Source organism: Barbus barbus (assembly GCF_936440315.1).
Source record: "Barbus barbus genome assembly, contig: SUPER_3_unloc_1, whole genome shotgun sequence".
NCBI lineage: Eukaryota > Metazoa > Chordata > Actinopteri > Cypriniformes > Cyprinidae > Barbus > Barbus barbus.
This window is the reverse complement of record NW_027636829.1, coordinates 63,077-81,202: the sequence shown is the minus strand read 5'-3', so window position 1 is coordinate 81,202 and position 18,126 is coordinate 63,077. Positions and strand designations below refer to the sequence as shown.

Below are 18,126 nucleotides of genomic sequence, written 5' to 3'. Positions count from 1 at the left end.
CTGATGCGTACCGGCTCACTTCAAGCACTAGCTGTGGCCCAAAATGAAGGGTGCGCACTTCGAAGACCACATTTGAAGTGTGATTGTGTCACAGCGGGACAGATGTAAGCTGTTCCAATTCAGGATGCATCCTCCAATGGCCGCATTCCAAGGCTGATTGAGTCACCGCGGCACGACAAAAGCTGAAACTCTCGGATGTATTTGAAAGATTCTATGTCGCGAACTTGAAATATTTCACATACATTTGAAAATACAGCGTTTAGTTGAGCCTGATAAGCGTTCGTCGTCACATTTGTAAACACGACGGCTTTCTTCTTTCATGAGGGGGTTTGGCACCATCTTTGTTTTCCGGCAGGCCGAAAATAAACGCAACACTCGCGTCTCCCGAGAATCCGGTTTAATTCAACCAGACAGATGACGACTTCGACATTCCTGAAGTGTTTCCAGAAAAGTGTGCCATATGCATCAGACGTTTAGCCAATGGTCCGTGGGCGTGACGTCTGAGGCTGGGACTAACATCTGATGGACAGTTTATATTCAAAGAACATGGGGGGTGAGACTTCAGTGGCAGTGGCCGAGGATTTCGCTTTTAAATGTAAGTATTGTGTTTTAATTTACCCTCCTAACTTTAATTTTATAAGTGTCTGCAGGACTGTTAGGAGAGGTGGTGGTGTAGCTGCTCTGTTTAAAGATGTCTATCAATGCAAGCGTCGTTTGGTCAGTACTTGTCTTTTGAATACCTAGGTATTGTGCTGAAAGGTGCTCCACGCATTCTGTTTATCATTATTTACAGGCCTCCAAAATACTATAGTCTTTGTTGAAGAGTTCACAGAACTCTAATCAATGATTTCCTCAGAGTTTGACTGTTTTACTATTGCAGGGGATTTGAATATTCACATAGATAATACAGAAATCAAAACTGCAAAATAAATTATAACTGTTTTAACCTGTTAGCCTGCACCAGAGCGACCTCGCACTGAACGCTCTTTGTTTGCATGTGTCATTGTTTTCTAATAGAATAAATGAAACGGGACAAAGTTAATCTTGTCAAACTCTATATCATTCTGAGGGTCTAAGCCTCAAGCATCGACGACAGATCGCTGTTTTTCGATGGAAAGCTTATAAGGAATGAGTGGCACAAATTTGCTACATTTGTGTAAGCAGTACACATCCAAACACGCAGAGTAAAAAAGCCGTACGTACCTTTATCATTGTAATAACGAGCCACAAACGCGTCCACTGCTGAAATCCCAGTTTAGTTAGAGAGGTAAGGGTCCACAGAAAAACATCCCAGCGAGCACTTTTAGTCCAGCGAAACAATAACGTTGTAATAAGGATGAATATTCCTTTGTTTACGTTTCATTTCTTCAGAGAGTTATTGTTCGCGTCCGTTATGGAATAAATTACGCTCAAAAACAGCGTCTTGGTGGTAAAAAAAACAAAACGATTTTGTAGAATACGGTCTTACAAACATAATGAGACCGTCTACGGAAAAAAAAGTCTCAGAAAAGCGGAATATAGATTATTTGAATTTGGCGCTCCCTCCTGCCGGCAGTGACGCTTCTGTGACGCACGCTGTCATCTGAGCGGGGCATAACTTAGCGATCTGCTTTATCCATAAAAAACAGTTTTTTTTTTCTTCTACATTTTTTATATGTGTGTGTGTGTATTGTGTGGGGAATGTGGCCGTGTCTGCATGATTATAATCTGTATGGACGCACATCAGCGTGTTTATTAGCGACTCTATGACGGCTATCATTGTGATTCATTGATCAGCTATTATTGATTATATGGCCCATCTGTTTGATTATAATCTGAATGGAAGCACATCAGCGTGTGTTTACTGACTCTATGACCATGTCTGGCAATATCACTTCACGTCTGGCAGTGATATTTATCATTGTAATAACGAATAACGAAGAATACTTCAGTATACATACTATATACAAAGCATTTTTTTCTATTTTTTTTCCTTTTTTATTACTCAAATAATTATTTTTGTATTTTTTAGTGCTCAAATAAATCTGTCTATTATTTTATAATTGAAAAACTATGCAGGAACATGTATAATGACTAAAATAGCTTGTATAATTCTGCAATCCATTTGGTGGTTATTTTTCCTCAAACAGGGGGGTGGGGGGACTATAAATAGTTTCAGAAAAAATATTGCAGGAATCTCATTTTTCATGGTATCTTCTTCAAATTTGAAATATGAACTGATGAGACACATGGCTTTCGATCCATTACTTTTCTGGATTGCTCCAGGACTTATTTCATGTATTTGTATATGAAATAAAAAAACATTCAGTGTGGAAAAATATTTTTCAAGGCACGTCAGTGTCTATAACTTTTTATCTTTTTGAGCATTATCAACTCTGGATGATAGATAGTAAAGCCCAGAGTCTCTTCTTTCCAAAGATACCTAATTTGTTTGTGTAAGCACACTTTGTCACAAACTGTTACCATTTTAATTCAGGTAGGTTATTTTCACCTGCGAGGCCCTAAATGGGGTTGAAGGTTAAAGTGTTAAACACTTTTGACCTGAGTCAGCATGTGCATGGACCCACACACAATCGTGGACACACTCTAGATTTACTCATCAGTAGAGGTCTAAGCATTTCATCCATTGTTATTAAGGATGTAGCATTATCTGATAATTTTGGTATTTTCTTTGATATATTGCTCGGCTTTCCCGGGAGGAGAAGGAGAGGCGGAGATCCCAGGGTCTCTGTCTATATTGTGGAGGGGCAGGACACTATCTGAATAAATGCCCAGTAAAAGACCAAGCCCGATAGTAACTGTGAGGCTACTATCGGGTGGGATTTCCGCCGAGAAGACCTCATCACCATCATCGACCCTCCTCCCGGTAAGACTGAAATGGACTACACATTCATTCGACTGTCAGGCTCTACTAGATTCCGGGGCGGAAGGTAATTTCTTGGACAGTACATTTGCACATAAACTTCAGATCCCCATCAAACCACTCACACACAGGATTTTTGTCCACGCCCTTAACGGTTATGAACTACCCACCATTTCTTTCACCACTGGACCCATCACTCTCATCACGTCAGGCAATCGTACTGAGACTATTTCCTTCCTGATCATGGACTCTCCCCTTGCACCTGTCGTTCTCGGTCACCCCTGGCTCGTCAGTCACAATCCCAGAATAGACTGGCATCAGAAATCCATTGTAGCTTGGAGCAGTAGTTGTTATGAGTGCTGTCTAGTGTCTGCCTGTCCGTCAGTTTCTGTTTCTGTTTTTCAGGAGGAGGCGGTGGATTTGTCTAATGTGCCCGCAGAGTACCAGGACCTGAGGGAAGTGTTCAGTAAGTCTCAAGCAGCTTCTCTTCCTCCGCATCGTCCTTACGACTGTGCCATAGATTTACTGCCAGGTACGTCTCCGCCTAAGGGCAAGTTATATTCGCTTTCTGTTCCAGAAAGGGAGGCTATGGAGAAATATATTTCTGATTCTCTAGCATCTAAGCTCATCCGCCCTTCCTCTTCTCCAGCAGAACGAACGCCCGTCTACTCCCGAGTGCATTTTACCCTAGACTCTTTTTGTCTCCACTCTCACATGGGAGGTCGAGTCGAAGGTCAAAACGGCCTTAGAAGGGGTAATGCCTCCACCCGGTTGCCCACCGAATCGGTTATTTGTGCCGGAGGGATTACGGTCCGACGTTATTCAGTGGGGGCATTGTTCCAACGTGGCTTGTCATCCAGGAGTCAATCGCACGTTTTTTGGTTAAGCAACGATTCTGGTGGTTTAGGTGTAGTTTAGGTTACCAGCCACCAATTTTTCCCAGTCTGGAATCCGAAGTCGCGGTCCCCTCCGCTCACGCCTTTGTCCAGAGGTGTCGCCGCACATGGACTAGAGCCCGTGAGACTCTTCTCCAAGTTGGGGCACGCACCAAGGCTAAAGCCGATCGCCACCGGTCTAAGCCTCCCGTTTATGTTGTGGGTCAAAAAGTGTGGCTTTCAACCAAGAACATTCCTCTCCGCTCCGTTTCTAACAAGCTTGCTCCCAAATTCATTGGCCCGTTCACTGTCACCAAGATCATTAGTCCGGTGGCAGTCCGCCTTAACCTTCCTCCGGTGTACAGGAGGATTCATCCTGTCTTTCACATATCTAAAATTAAACCCGTGTTTCATTCTCCTATTAACCCGCCAGCCCCGGTTCCCCCCCCGCTGCGACTCGAAGACGGGGAGCCCACATTTCCGGTAAATCGTATCCTGGACTCAAGATGGAGGGGACGCGGATTTCAGTACTTGGTGGACTGGGAGGGTTACGGTCCGGAGGAGAGGAGTTGGGTACCTGCTAGAGACATACTGGATCACTCTCTTATCGATGATTACAATCGACAGGTAGGGGAACCTGGGAACGCCAGGAGGCGTTCTTAGGAGAGGGGTACTGTCACGGTTCACTTATTCATTGCTTCCTTCTCGTCCCGTGTTATTGTTGTCATGTGTGTGTGTTGATGTGTGTGGGCGTGACCGAGCCATCACCGCTGATCAGCGCTCAGCTGAGCCTCGTTTGGCTGTGCCAGCTGCAGCTCATTCACGCACCTTCAAATACTCACCAGTTTCTCCTCTCATTGTCAGATCATTTGTTGATGTCTTCGCATGCTGTCTCCAGTTTCCTGTTCCGTGCTGCTGTCTGGTGTCGTGAGTCGGAGTCCCTTTCTAGTGTTGCTGTTTTCGTCGTTCTGTGTCTGGATACTTCACTCTCCACCTACGGATCCGTCTTTTCACCACCATTCACCTGTGTAGTTCATCAGGGTCCCTGCGTCACTCATCGCCATCGGATTCCTGTTTGTGTTACACTCTCGGACTACAAATAAAACACTGTTTCACTTGCAACTTGCTTCCTCGTTATTCAGCCATGGCAGTTATTGCCTTTAAGTCCAATATCTTTTTCTCACAGCTCTCCCATACAGAGAGCCCATAACACACCATGCCTTGGAATGCAACCGGATACCATGTAGTCTGCAGATGGACAACCCCCCCGGATGCACATAAAATCTTCAAAAACATTCCTCAGGGCTTCATTTATCTCCTGTCACCGAATGGACACGTACAAACATCATATCTCATCCACGGATGGTGTCGGAATTTCACGCATGCCTATTCCAACATCTTGATCTCATTAACTATCACGGGGTCAACGCCATGTGGGAGGGGGAAAGGTCAAAAGGTCAAAGCCATAAATCTTTTTGTCATAAGCTATCGGATATTGACTACTCAAGTGCAATGTTCTCTCACCATTCCGGATTTCTAACACGCATTGCAGAAATGAAAACCACTGCTGTCAGTAGGTTTTCCTGCCGTCTCCAGTCACGTTTATATGTAAATTGCATGTGCCCATTCATTTGCTCACCTATAAATCCTCCCCTCCATGAAATCAGGACAGAAGTGGTTGAAAGTGGGCAAAAGAGACAGCAGGTGTAAACATGTACGTCTCCTTTGTCCACTTGTGATCCGATTGACCAAAATGCATCTTTATAACAGGTGTAACCAGGGCCTTGTAAATAGGGTGATTTCCCTTTAAAATGTTATGACAGTGGTTCTTGTCCCAGTTCTGCAGGGACTCCCTAGTAGTGTGTGTTTTGTCCACTTACATTAAAAAAAATGTTTTGGGTTGTTTTCAACGCATGGTGGGGAAATTTTATACATATCGGATTATAAATGTAACCCAGCCATGGACTGAAAACAACTCAACATTTTTTTAGAGTGTAATGATTTAATTAATACTAAAATTTTAATAATAATGATGAATTAAAAGTTCAAACCAAAATAGCCTTTTATTTGTACAGTATCCTTTTTCATCCATTAGCTATTGAATGCCAAAGGTTGTTAACCATCACAAATGTTTGAAATATTTCAGAGATTGTCGATGACAACTCTATATTGAGAGCGGATTTCATTCAGGACCTTCTTCCATTTGCGGAGCAAACGGCTCTCCTTTATCATCTGACTTTCCTGAGTCTGGGAGGATTCCCAAAGCTGGAGCGTGTGATCAGAGATCAAGCTATTGAAACACAACTGCTGTTCGGATCCTCTGAAGCCCTTCTTCTGAAGGTATGAGGCCTAATTCATCATAACCATCAATGTCAGCTATCAGCCCTCTGATTTAAAAGTTTATTCAAAAAGAGTCTTTCCCCCTTTAACACTTCAGCTATGAGGCTGGACAGTGGATTATGTGGATGCTGTGATTAACTTTCAAAAGGTGCTCTCTGTCACTGTCTTTAATCATTTCTGTGAATGACTGTATAGAAGGCCTAGTTAATGCCACATGCACTGTAAAAAAGTTTTATACTGAAAGTAAAATTTTCAAATGAAAATGGCAACATGGTAATTTTATAAAGTATGCGTTCATATGTGTGTGACGAGAGGCGATGATATAAAGGGTTAACGGAATTTCAACTTTAAAACTATGCCACCAACTCACACAATCATGACTACGCCACCCAGGAATTAACACCCAGGAAAAACCCACAGGTTCGCCTTCTCACAAAATGACCCAGAGACAGGAATACCTTGTATAAAAATAACAAATCTTTATTAAACAATTGCTAAATTACACTAAATCTTATTCAATAAGCAAAAGGAAAATCATACACAACAATTAGAACAAACAACCATAGAAAGAGCAGGGGCTTCGCAATAACACCCACATATGCACCACATCACGCTTGCACCCCAGAAAAATCACTACAAATCCACACCACTTTGGTGAAGAGGGATATCTCTGCACGGAAACAGCCAGCCTGCCTTCTCCAAGCCCCAGCTCCCCCAAACAACTACAAAGAAAATAAAATTAAACACACAATTAAGCCACAAATAACACCAATAAACTTGTTGCCACAAAATAAAGAGGAAAAAAAAATGATTAAATACAAATCCACAAAGAATAAATGACAAGCAAAGAAAGAAATTAACTACAAACACCAAAAATAAAAAAAACCCATATGCATTTAAACACAAATAAACGAATGCAAGCAATCACCCAAATTGACTGCTGAAAAAAAGACTTAAATACCAAACCTAGATTAAAGCAAAATAAGTAAATTAAATACAAACCAAACAAACAAAAACACTTATAAACAAAGCATACAGTAAGACAAAGCAAATCAATTCGTACCAAACATAATAATCCAGACTAACAAATTAATTAACATTATGTAAAAGCAAAACAGCAGTGTTAAACTTGCAAGCCATGCTGTAATCCCTGCTATAAACCATACAGAGCCAGGAGCACAAAAACCGGGACTCTCACATGATGGTTTAAACACCTAGGACACAGAAGTTAATTATGACCCAAACCAATACCCCTTTATACAGGCTAGAGAGATAAGTGGGTTGTACATACATACCGGATAATGGAAACCACATTATCTATCCAGCAGCCCTTACATCAATAGATCGCATACAGGCAGCGGCAAGTCACTCAAGCAGGTGGTACCGGCAATTCTCAATTGTAGAGAAACACAGCAGAGGATCGGCGATTTCCCAGATATGGGTGCAACATATACCCGAACAACCGCCCGCTTCACAAGAATTACTAGTAGCAGACAACAAGTTAAAGTCACTAAAGTCTACAACACTAACAACCTACATGAAAGACGCCAATACATACCCCTCGTGCAACACAACGAAACTCCGGAAATACGATCAGCTGAGAATGACGTAACACCCTTTTATTTTGCCTCACACCTTTATATACACTCCCCTAACGAGGGCACAATAACAAACAATTACCTAGGTGATGTATTCAACCAGACAGCGGCAACCCCTCGCAATAACTGCATTTTGCCACATGTGTAAGGGATAATGTTACATTTTCGCTGGAGGAACGGTGTGATGAGGAGTGAACGCAGCGAAAGCTTTACAGTAGATGGGAAACCAATTGCTCCCCATGACATTTTGTTTCATCATGTATCAAAATGACATCAAACTGTATTTATGACAAAGAACTAAACAGATGCAGATATTATTACAATCTATCGATAAACACACACCTTGTCCTCTGTTTCTCGCTCTGCGCCGCCGCAGTCTGTGGATTGAAGAACGCACTGAAAGATGGGGAAAAGCCGATCGAAGTCTGCCACCATTTTAATATGAAATTTAAAGGGGATTGAGGCGATCACAAATTTGTGTACAGTTTATATTTGTATACAGTTTATGGAGCTAATCACAAAATCTTTACGGGGGGCTGAGTAGAAAACCCCCCTAGCAACGCCACTGGACTGAGAGGAGTCATTCCAAAGATTAATGGCAAGTGGCAAGATGGCTATGGTGTGTGTGGCGAGCAGTCTGCCCTGTTCATTTTATGTGTTGATGTTGGCTATTTTAACATCAGTTTTTACTATTGTGAACTCTACATTGTTAACCTATGACCATCAAACATTACTTGACATTGGAAATCTAATCTCTCACTCGCCTGATGCCGTGTGGTGTGGATCTTATACGTATCCACCACCGTTCGTTTCGAACATTTCCGATTTTCTGTGTCAAAGGCCCTTCGACACGCTGCGGAGAAGGCGTCGCAGGAGACGAGGGAAGCTGGCTAGTGTTACAGTCAGGATCAAGTCCGGTTTTGTCTTTGGATCTATTCGGCATTCTGACTTTCCCTCACTGGCATCCTGGCCCATTTCTGGTTGTTATGTGGCAAGACGCTCGCTGGAGAAGCCCTATCGGTGGATTCGTCCGATTGTCCCCGGCTTCCTGGATGTGCCCACGCGCCCCATCTCTCCCCAGATTCGCGTTAGAGGAGTTAACTACGGCGTTCTCTGTCTACTGAATCGAGGTCATCCTTTGCCTTGTGAGTCCCCGCCGATCAGAATGGGATTAATTAACGTTCGCTCTCTGGTCAACAAAACTTTTATCCTGCACGACTTTTTTACTTCAAAGGATTTGGATTTTATATTTTTGATGGAAACTTGGGTTAAAGGAGACTCTAGTCCCTTTTCTGAACTTGTTCCTCAAAATTGCCCCTTTTATAATTGCCCCAGAAAAACTGGACGTGGAGGAGGACTTGCAGCTGTTTTCAAACGAAAGTTTATTATACGTACCATTCCGACTGGTGTCTACTCGAGCTTTGAGGTACAGCTTCTTCAAATAGATTTGGTACGTCCAGTTCTCTGTGTTAATATCTATCGCCCACCACGTATTAACAATGCCTTTCTAAATGAATTCTCTGATTTACTAGGAGAACTGATCACACGGTTTGATTACATCTTAGTGTTGGGTGATTTTAATATCCATTTATGTTGCCCCACTAAACCCCTGGTAACTGAATTCAAAAATCTTATTGACTCATTTGATTTTGTGCAGTGGGTGCTGTGGGGGTTTTATTATGAAAGGGGGGTTTTATTGTGAAGCGTCTAACAGGAAGTACCGGAACTAGTAGGTGCTCAGGGGCAGGTGAATGAATGCGAGTTTGGAAAAAAGACGCACTATTAAATGCTGTTCAGTTGCTCTACAATGTGTCGCTTGAATCTATGCCCAATAACACGACATGGTGTCAGAAGTCGGGCGGCAGTAAGAGCTTAATCGCCGGGGAGTGAAAGTATGCTGTTCTGGGAGTGAAAAAGAAGGTTTTATCTGGAGAAAATAATGTCGAATACAGAGGAAGCGGGAGCAAGCGCACCGCACACGCAGCCTCGCAGGCTATCGCCCCAGCTACAGGTAAACAGCGGCAACAATGCTAACACAAATCCACCCCCGAACGCCACATTCACCATTCAGCCTCCCGAAGCGTTTGATTTTTCTAAGCCTCAGCAATGGGAAAAGTGGATACGGAGATTCGAAAGATTCCGTCTAGCCAGCAATCTGCATCTTAGCTCAGAGGCTAACCAGGTAAACACGCTCATCTACTGTATGGGGGGGATGAAGCGGACGACATTCTTCGAGGTCAAGCTTTATCGGATGTGCAGAGACAACAGTATCAAGCAGTAAGAGACACTTTGGACATATATTTCGTGCCCAGGAAAAACATTATCTACGAAAGAGCCCGGTTCAATCAAAGAGTGCAGCTAGCTAATGAGACTGTTGACTCGTTTGTCACCGCGCTTTATGCTTTGGCGGAAAACTGCAACTACGGTGCACTACACGATGAGTTAATAAGAGATCGCCTCGTCGTGGGACTTAGAGACACTAGCTTAGCTGAGAGATTACAAATGGACAAGGATTTGACGCTGGAGAAGGCAGTAAATCAAGCCCGACAGTCAGAAGTTATAAAAAGGCAACAAACAGACATTAGAGGAGAGAACAACACGGAAATAGATGCTGTGTCAGTGAAATATAGAAAACAACAGCATCCAAAACAACAGTTTCCAAAATACAAGTCTCCAACTCAGCCAAAATACACAACAAAGTCCAAAACACCAAATGAGAGATCCTGCCACAGATGTGGTAACACACCTGCACATGCTAAAGTTCAATGTCCAGTGAAAGATGTGACCTGTCATACTTGTGGTAAAAGAGGACATTTCAGTAAGGTGTGTAAGTCTGTTAAATCCGTGCATGTGGTAGAAACAGAGAAAAATAATGACACACCCATGTTCCTTGGTTCTGTGGACGCAGGTTCAGATCCTTGGTATGCAGATCTTACCATCAGAAACCACAAAGTCAGATTTAAGATAGATACTGGAGCGGATGTTTCAGTTATCCCAGCCCAGACGTACTACAGTATAAATCAAAATGTGACAGAGTTATGCAAACCAGACAGACCATTGTTTGGACCTGGGGGCACTCCTCTCAATGTAGTGGGTATGTGCAGAGAAACATTGTGCAAAGGTGAAGAAGAAATTGAAGAAAACTTATATGTTATCAAAGATTTGCACATAGCGCTGTTGAGCAGGCCAGCAAGTGTCAAGCTAAACCTTGTGTCTAGAGCAGATTGCATAGACATGAAAGTGTTAAAGGAGAAATATCCAAAACTGTGTCAGGGTTTGGGGTTAATACAGCAACCTTATACTATTAAGTTGAAACCTGACGCTGTTCCTTTTTCCCTGGCCACACCAAAACGTGTCCCCATTCCTTTGCTGGGAAAGGTGAAACATGAACTGGAAAAAATGGAGTCCATGGGAGTAATCAGCAGAGTTGAAGAGCCAACGGAATGGTGCTCAGGTGTGGTCCCAGTGCCAACCAAAAATGACTCAGTGCGCATTTGTGTGGACCTCACTCACCTCAATGATGCAGTGTGCAGAGAGAAGTACATTTTACCTTCAGTGGAACAGACACTTGGATCCCTGGCTGGAGCAATCGTCTTCAGTAAGTTAGATGCAAACAGAGGGTTTTGGCAAGTCCCATTGTCACCTGAGTCAGCACACTATACAACATTCATTACCCCTTTCGGACGCTACCATTTTAACAGACTTCCTTTTGGAATAGCCTCAGCCCCAGAACATTTTCAGCGGAGAATGTCAGTGATTCTCAATGGGCTACCAGGCGTGGTTTGTCACATGGACGACATACTCATTTGGGGAAAGGACCAGCAGGAACATAATGTTAGACTTCACACAGTGCTTGTCAAACTGCAAGAGGCTGGAGTCACACTAAATATGGAGAAATGTGACTTAAGCAAAAATGAGGTAAAGTTCCTAGGACACATTTTGTCTGCGGGGGGAGTCCAACCGGACCCGGACAAAATCAGAGCCGTCAAGGCGATGAAAGAGCTGTCAAATGTCAGCGAAGTGCGCAGCTTTCTTGGGATGGTCAACCAGTTAGGTAAATTTATTCCAGGACTGGCTGAAAAAGATAAGCCCCTAAGAGATCTGCTTTCAAAGAAAAACCAGTGGGTTTGGGGCTATGCACAACAAAAAGCATTTGATCAGCTGAAAAGTGAACTGACATCAACACCTGTTCTCACACTCTATGATCCAAACAAAGATCTTAAGCTGTCTGCGGATGCCTCATCCTACGGACTCGGAGCAGTCCTATTTCAAAAAGAAGGTGAGCAGTGGAGACCGGTAGCATACGCCTCACGCTCCTTAACTGAGAAAGAGCAGAGGTATGCACAGGTGGAGAAGGAGACGCTTGGACTAACGTGGGGATGTGAAAGATTTAAAGACTTCCTCATCGGGAGACACTTCTCCTTAGAAACTGACCACAAGCCACTTGTCAGTCTGCTGGGTCGACAAGCCCTAACCGAGCTTCCACCCAGGATCCAGCGGTTCCGACTCAGGCTCATGAGGTACAGTTACTCCATCTCACACACTCCAGGTAAAGCACTCTTCACAGCGGACACCCTTTCACGCGCACCTGTCGAACAAGATTCAGATTCTAAAGCTGCAGCAGATTTAATGGCTGACACAAACATCTACGTCGATGAAATAGTCAGAAGTCTACCTGCTAGCTCAACGTACATCTCACAACTGAAAGAACAACTAAAAACAGACAAAACATGTTCGGAAGTCATGTCATTGTGTCAGAGAGGCTGGCCAGATTACAGCCATCTCACAGGTCCAATCAAAGCATATTGGCCACACAGAGACACTCTAACTGTACTTGATGAACTGTTACTGAAAGGCACCAGACTCGTGATTCCTACCACTATGCGCAACTCTGTTCTAATAGCCCTACATGAGGGTCATCAGGGAATGTCTAGGTGCAGAGAGAGAGCTAGAGAGACAGTGTAGTGGCCTGGTCTGAGTGGCCAAATCAACGAGCTTGTAAAAAACTGCACCACATGCATTAAGGAACGTGCCAATTCAGCGGAGCCTTTAATGCCCAGTGTGCTTCCTCAAAGACCATGGCAAAAAGTTGGAGCTGATCTTTTTACTCTTAACAACAGTAACTATGTTCTGGTGGTGGACTACTATTCCAGATTTGTGGAGTTAGCAAAACTGACGCCCACGAGATCAGAAGGACGCCCACGAGATCAGAAGATGTTATAGTTCACCTAAAGTCAATCTTTTCCAGACATGGCATTCCAGAGCTTTTCTACAGCGATAATGGACCTCAGTTCTCAAGCCAGCTGTTCAAAGACTTTGCAGCAGCATATGGTTTCAGACATGTAACCAGCAGTCCAAAATTTGCACAAAGCAATGGTGAGGCTGAGCGTCACGTTCAGACTGTGAAAAGACTACTAAAGAAAGCAAAAGACCCATATCTTGCACTTTTAGCTTACAGAGCGACCCCATTGGCTAATGGATACAGCCCAGCGCAACTTCTAATGGGACGGAGACTTCGTACGCCAGTTCCTCAGCTTCCCTCGTTGCTCATTCCCAGCCTACCAAATGAGGCTACAGTGGTGAAGAGAGAGAGAGAAAGGAGAATAAAGGACAGTTCAGTGTTTAACAAAAGACATCGTGTGAGAGATCTTCCTCAGCTTTCACCAGGACAAACGGTGTGGATCACAGACACCAAGAGTGAAGGGACTGTCATCTCACTTCATTCTACACCCCGCTCGTACATCGTGGAGAGTCCTTCAGGAGTCATCAGGAGAAATAGGCATCATCTTTTGCCATTGCCTGAAATCACACCAACGGGTCTAATTCCAAGTACACCAGTCTGTCCAACTGAGGACGCCAGGCTCACACCGAACTGTTCAGAGTCCGCAGTTAAGACTCCAAAAGCAGCTTCCCCAGGCCCTGTCAGAACCAGGTCTGGTAGAAGTGTTATAAAACCTCAAAGACTGGACTTGTGAATACAAAAGAGTTACAGAAAAAGAAAGTGTTCTATAAGTTGTAAAAAGTAAGAGAAAAAAAAAAAGTGTTTTCATTCATGCAGTAAATGTTCATTTAAGTCTGCATTCATCTCCTAGAAAGGGGGATGTGGGGGTTTTATTATGAAAGGGGGGTTTTATTGTGAAGCGTCTAACAGGAAGTACCGGAACTAGTAGGTGCTCAGGGGCAGGTGAATGAATGTGAGTTTGGAAAAAAGACGCACTATTAAATGCTGTTCAGTTGCTCTACAATGTGTCGCTTGAATCTATGCCCAATAACACGACAGGTGCAAGAGCCTACTCATGCTCATAGTCACACTTTGGACTTGGTTCTTTCACATGGATTCCAAATATTGGACATTGAAATCAATGAAACTTGTTTTTCTGACCACAGACTGGTACTTTTTTCCTCTCATTTTCCCGATCCAGTAGTTGCCACACCTTCAGTTACTCGTTTGAATCGTTATTTCTCCACTCAGTCATAGGAGTGTAAGAAAATATTGATACATGTGAGTATCACGATATTTTGTTTGGCGATACTGTATCGATTCTCAAAAACGGAATATAGATATTTAAAAAGAATAATAATAATCATATAGGATTCATGGCAGTTGTTTTGTTTTGAGTTCATATCCCAACCGCTAGATATCAGTCTTCATCTCTGAACTTGTGAAACAGTGACAGGAAATACTAGCATTAGGGCACTCCACTAATTTTAGCGTTAATATTGTTTGCTGGCAGTAATGGAGGATGAAAGAATTGTTCCAGCTCTCGTTTCGTGTACAAAGCTGAAGTGTGGCGTCATTTGGGCTATTGTGGTAACGTCCGCCCCGGGACCGCAGCGTGAGCGCCACCTCGGTTCCGCCATTTGCCGCGTCCCATGTGAAGAGCCTTCACGTGGGGCGTGGCGGGTGGTAGATTCGCCGCACGGCTGCAGCTTTCTCTCGTGTTGGGGGCATTTTGTGCAGTTGGGTCGGTGCTCATGTCGTGGTCTCCACGCGGAACATAAATACAAACTGAAAAACCTGTGAAATCTAAGTTGAAAGGTTCTGAGAATGTTCAACATCTGTATTTATTTTATTGTTTTGTCTTCTTTAGGAATCCTGCAATCACTTTATTTTTCATTGATATTAAGCAGATGTAATTTTTTCAGATCAAAATGTTATGACGTATATTACAATTGTAAATTTAAACTGAACCTTTATAGCAGGGTATATGTGGTCTTTTTATAAAATACATTTTATATACATTTAACTAAAGAATCCTGCAAGCACTTTAATTTTTACTGTACTGCACAAAAAGTGGTTCAATAACGTTGACTGTTACACGGACTGATTATTGCAAATGCAGATCCCAGTGTGTTCTGGTTAAACAATTTTTATTTATTTATTGCCAATGTTTGCATATTGTAGCAAATTAGCTCAAAGTGAGATGAACATAATTAATCATAACGGGTTGTTATCAATTATATATTCATCTTCAGAAATTAAATGTAGCATTAATAGTACAATAAAATTATTCGTTCGTCCGCAGTACGGACAGTTTTAATTGTCTATTGACTCTAAGGAACATTTTTTCCTTACTAATACATGGCTCGTTAGCATGTAACAAAACCGGAATGTTAAATTGACCTAGTTTCTGTGAGCTGCAGACACAGGCAACCAAGTGTGGATACATATGGATGTTTGTTAAACTACAGTACAGGGGAACATGTAACATTAAACTAAACACAAACATACACACATTAAACATAGATGCCAACAGAAGGAAGGCATGGAGAGAGAGAGAGAGAGAGAGAGAGAGAGAGCGCATAATGGCAGGATTTGCACATCAGCTAAACACAACCTGTTAGAACCATCAAAGAATTACATCACCTTAATCAAAACGGGTCGAAGCCCATCTAAATAGAAGCGCATCTAAATAGTTAACAAGCGGTTACTTGCACTGGTTTGTTGATGCTGAGTAAAGTGTCCTGGTGCATGTATAATGCGTAGATTCTTGATGAATTCCTTTAGGAGTGAAAGCTTCGTCATTCCAGCCATGGGTTGATTGGTCTGAAGTTAAACCGCCAAAGTTACTGAGCTCAAAACTGCCAGAAGCTCGGAGAGGTTTCCACAGTGATGTGTCTCTAGGGCACCGAAGGTAAAGAGAAGAACGCTCCTTTTGGGTGTGGGAGAAGTTTTATCTGGATCCTGTAACACCCATTTTTGGTCAGTTTGACCAATAACAAGGCACATAGTTTCAGCGGGAAAGTGTTTCTTTGTCTCACTTGACACCTCAATTGCATGTTTTACGACTGTTCTGCTCAATCGGTGTAATTCTTCCCAAAGTACCGTAAGAATAGTATGATGCATTTCATGAGGTCACTAATACAAATAACGAGTGGTCACTAGGCTAATATAATAAGGAAACATACAAACAACACATGCTTATACCAGATACCTTTGTAACTGATTAATTATGGTCTAAATAAAGGAAATGTCTCTATATGCGTGTGTGTTATGTGTGTTGTACTCGTGGAGGTAGTCCACTGGTCAGCCAGGCCATTGGTGTCTGGTATCGAGGGTCATTTAGTTCTCTGGAATGTGTTTGAAGTCTGATAGAGAGAACAGATAGTCAATTCTGTCTAGCATCTTTTTGACAATGGGGGGACAACCACTGGCAATTTAGCACCCATATAAAAGGTAGAATGTGGGGCCAGGCTGTGAATTATATGCAAATATCAAAAGGCTAAAAGGGTCTCTTAAGACATGAAGCCCCAATGACCATCAAGGATCATAAGCAGATGCTACAATACCTCTTAATGACAGCTTTACAAAAAAAAAAATTATCCTATTCCTAAAATAAGAAATATCTCAATATATCGCCTTGCTTACAGTATCGCAAGATTCTGTATCAAATCACCAGATTTTTGCCAATACACAGCCCTACTCAGTCATTTGAGAGATTTGCAAGCCTCTTATGTTATAAATGATCCACCTGTGCCTGAACTGTTCTCTCCTGTGCAGGATGTGAACAGACTTTTTAATTTCTTCAATCAAAAATGTTTGTCTACTCTGAATCTTATTGGTCCTGTCAACAGAGGTGGAAACAACAGGTGAGTGAAACAACAGGATGATTTTTTGAACAGAGAATGTTAATCTTGCGGAGAGAATGGCAGGTAAGGAATCCAGAGAGAGAAACAGTTCAAATGGGTCTTAGCTGTAAACTGATCAGAGTCCTTTGTTTGCAGGAAACAACGGAGAACGGGAATCGGGATCAAACCAGGAACGAAGACGAAAAAACAAAACAAAAATTCCAGGAGAATTTGGGCCCGTATTCCTAAAGATTCTAAGAATCCTTTTAGAGAGCTCCTAATTTATCTTAATTTCTAACTAGGAGTCTTAGCTTAAAAGTGATTCAGAACCAATCTGAGAGCAACTCACAGGCTTGCCCACCGGAAGGTGACGAGGAGTCGAGGACATGGCACAAACTGAGCAACTGCGGACGTACTTGGTGACATCACGGGACATACTGGGCTACCAGTACCGAGCTTGGAGGAACGAGAGGGTGTCCAGAGCCCAGTACATTATGAACTGAGCCCAGAAGGGATTGCCGTTGGGAAGTGGGGACGAAAGTCTTCCCTTCTGGGCCTCCCAGAGGAGCAGGTTCGGTTTGTGTGGCGGCACGGATGTCCTCGTCGATGTTCCAGGCGATAGGAATTACAATGAAGGCTGGGGGGAGGATCGGCTCGGGATCGGATGGAGCGTTGGTGGAATGGAGGCGTGATAGGGCATCGACCTCACAGTTGCGGTTTCCAGGGCGATAGGTGATGACAAAATCAAACCGGGTAAAGAACAGTGCCCAACGGGCTTGAGCCTCTTGGCTTCACGGAGGTATCGGAGATTCTTGTGATCAGTAATGACTGTGAATGGATGGTTTGCTCCCTCCAGCCAATGCCGCCACTCCTCCAGGGCCGGCTTGATGGCCAACAGCTCCCTGTTTCCGATGTCATAGTTCTGCTCCGCTGGGGTCAGTTTCTTAGAGTAATATGCGCAAGGCTGGAGGTGTGGAGGCTCACCAAACAGCACGGCCCCGACTCCCGTGGTGGAGGCGTCCACTTCCACCACGAATGGTACCTGGGGATCTGGATGTTTAATGATGGGGGCCGTGCTGAAGGCGGTCTTGAGGCACAGCCCTGCCGCCAGTCGGCGAGCGTGCTCTTGATCAGACAGCCGTGTAGAATTAATTTGCATAGGTTCTGGTACTGGGGAACCGGTGGCGGGTGTGCGGCTTCAGCGGTGTGGCAGGCTGATAAGCGCTGAGAAATCCGAGTGGCTTTCTGCATACAGCTCTCCAATCATCATAGATTGCCATTTGGGCACGGATACCTAAATTCCATCCGTGTCTGTAGGCACAGAGAAGAGCCACCTCATTCCATCCACTAATCGCCGCCAGAGTACGTAACTGCAGGGTGT

General features: G+C 43.4%; 1 protein-coding gene across 1 annotated transcript in view; it reads left to right on the top strand.

Annotated features, from left to right (window-relative positions):
- Positions 1-18,126, top strand: part of LOC306860215 (uncharacterized protein) — a 53,542-nt gene that overhangs the window by 26,232 nt on the left and 9,184 nt on the right. The window contains exon 5 of the mRNA XM_079401794.1: positions 5,885-6,078. Coding sequence (XP_079257920.1) covers positions 5,885-6,078 — 194 coding nt within the window. The remainder of the gene's footprint in view (positions 1-5,884; positions 6,079-18,126) is intronic.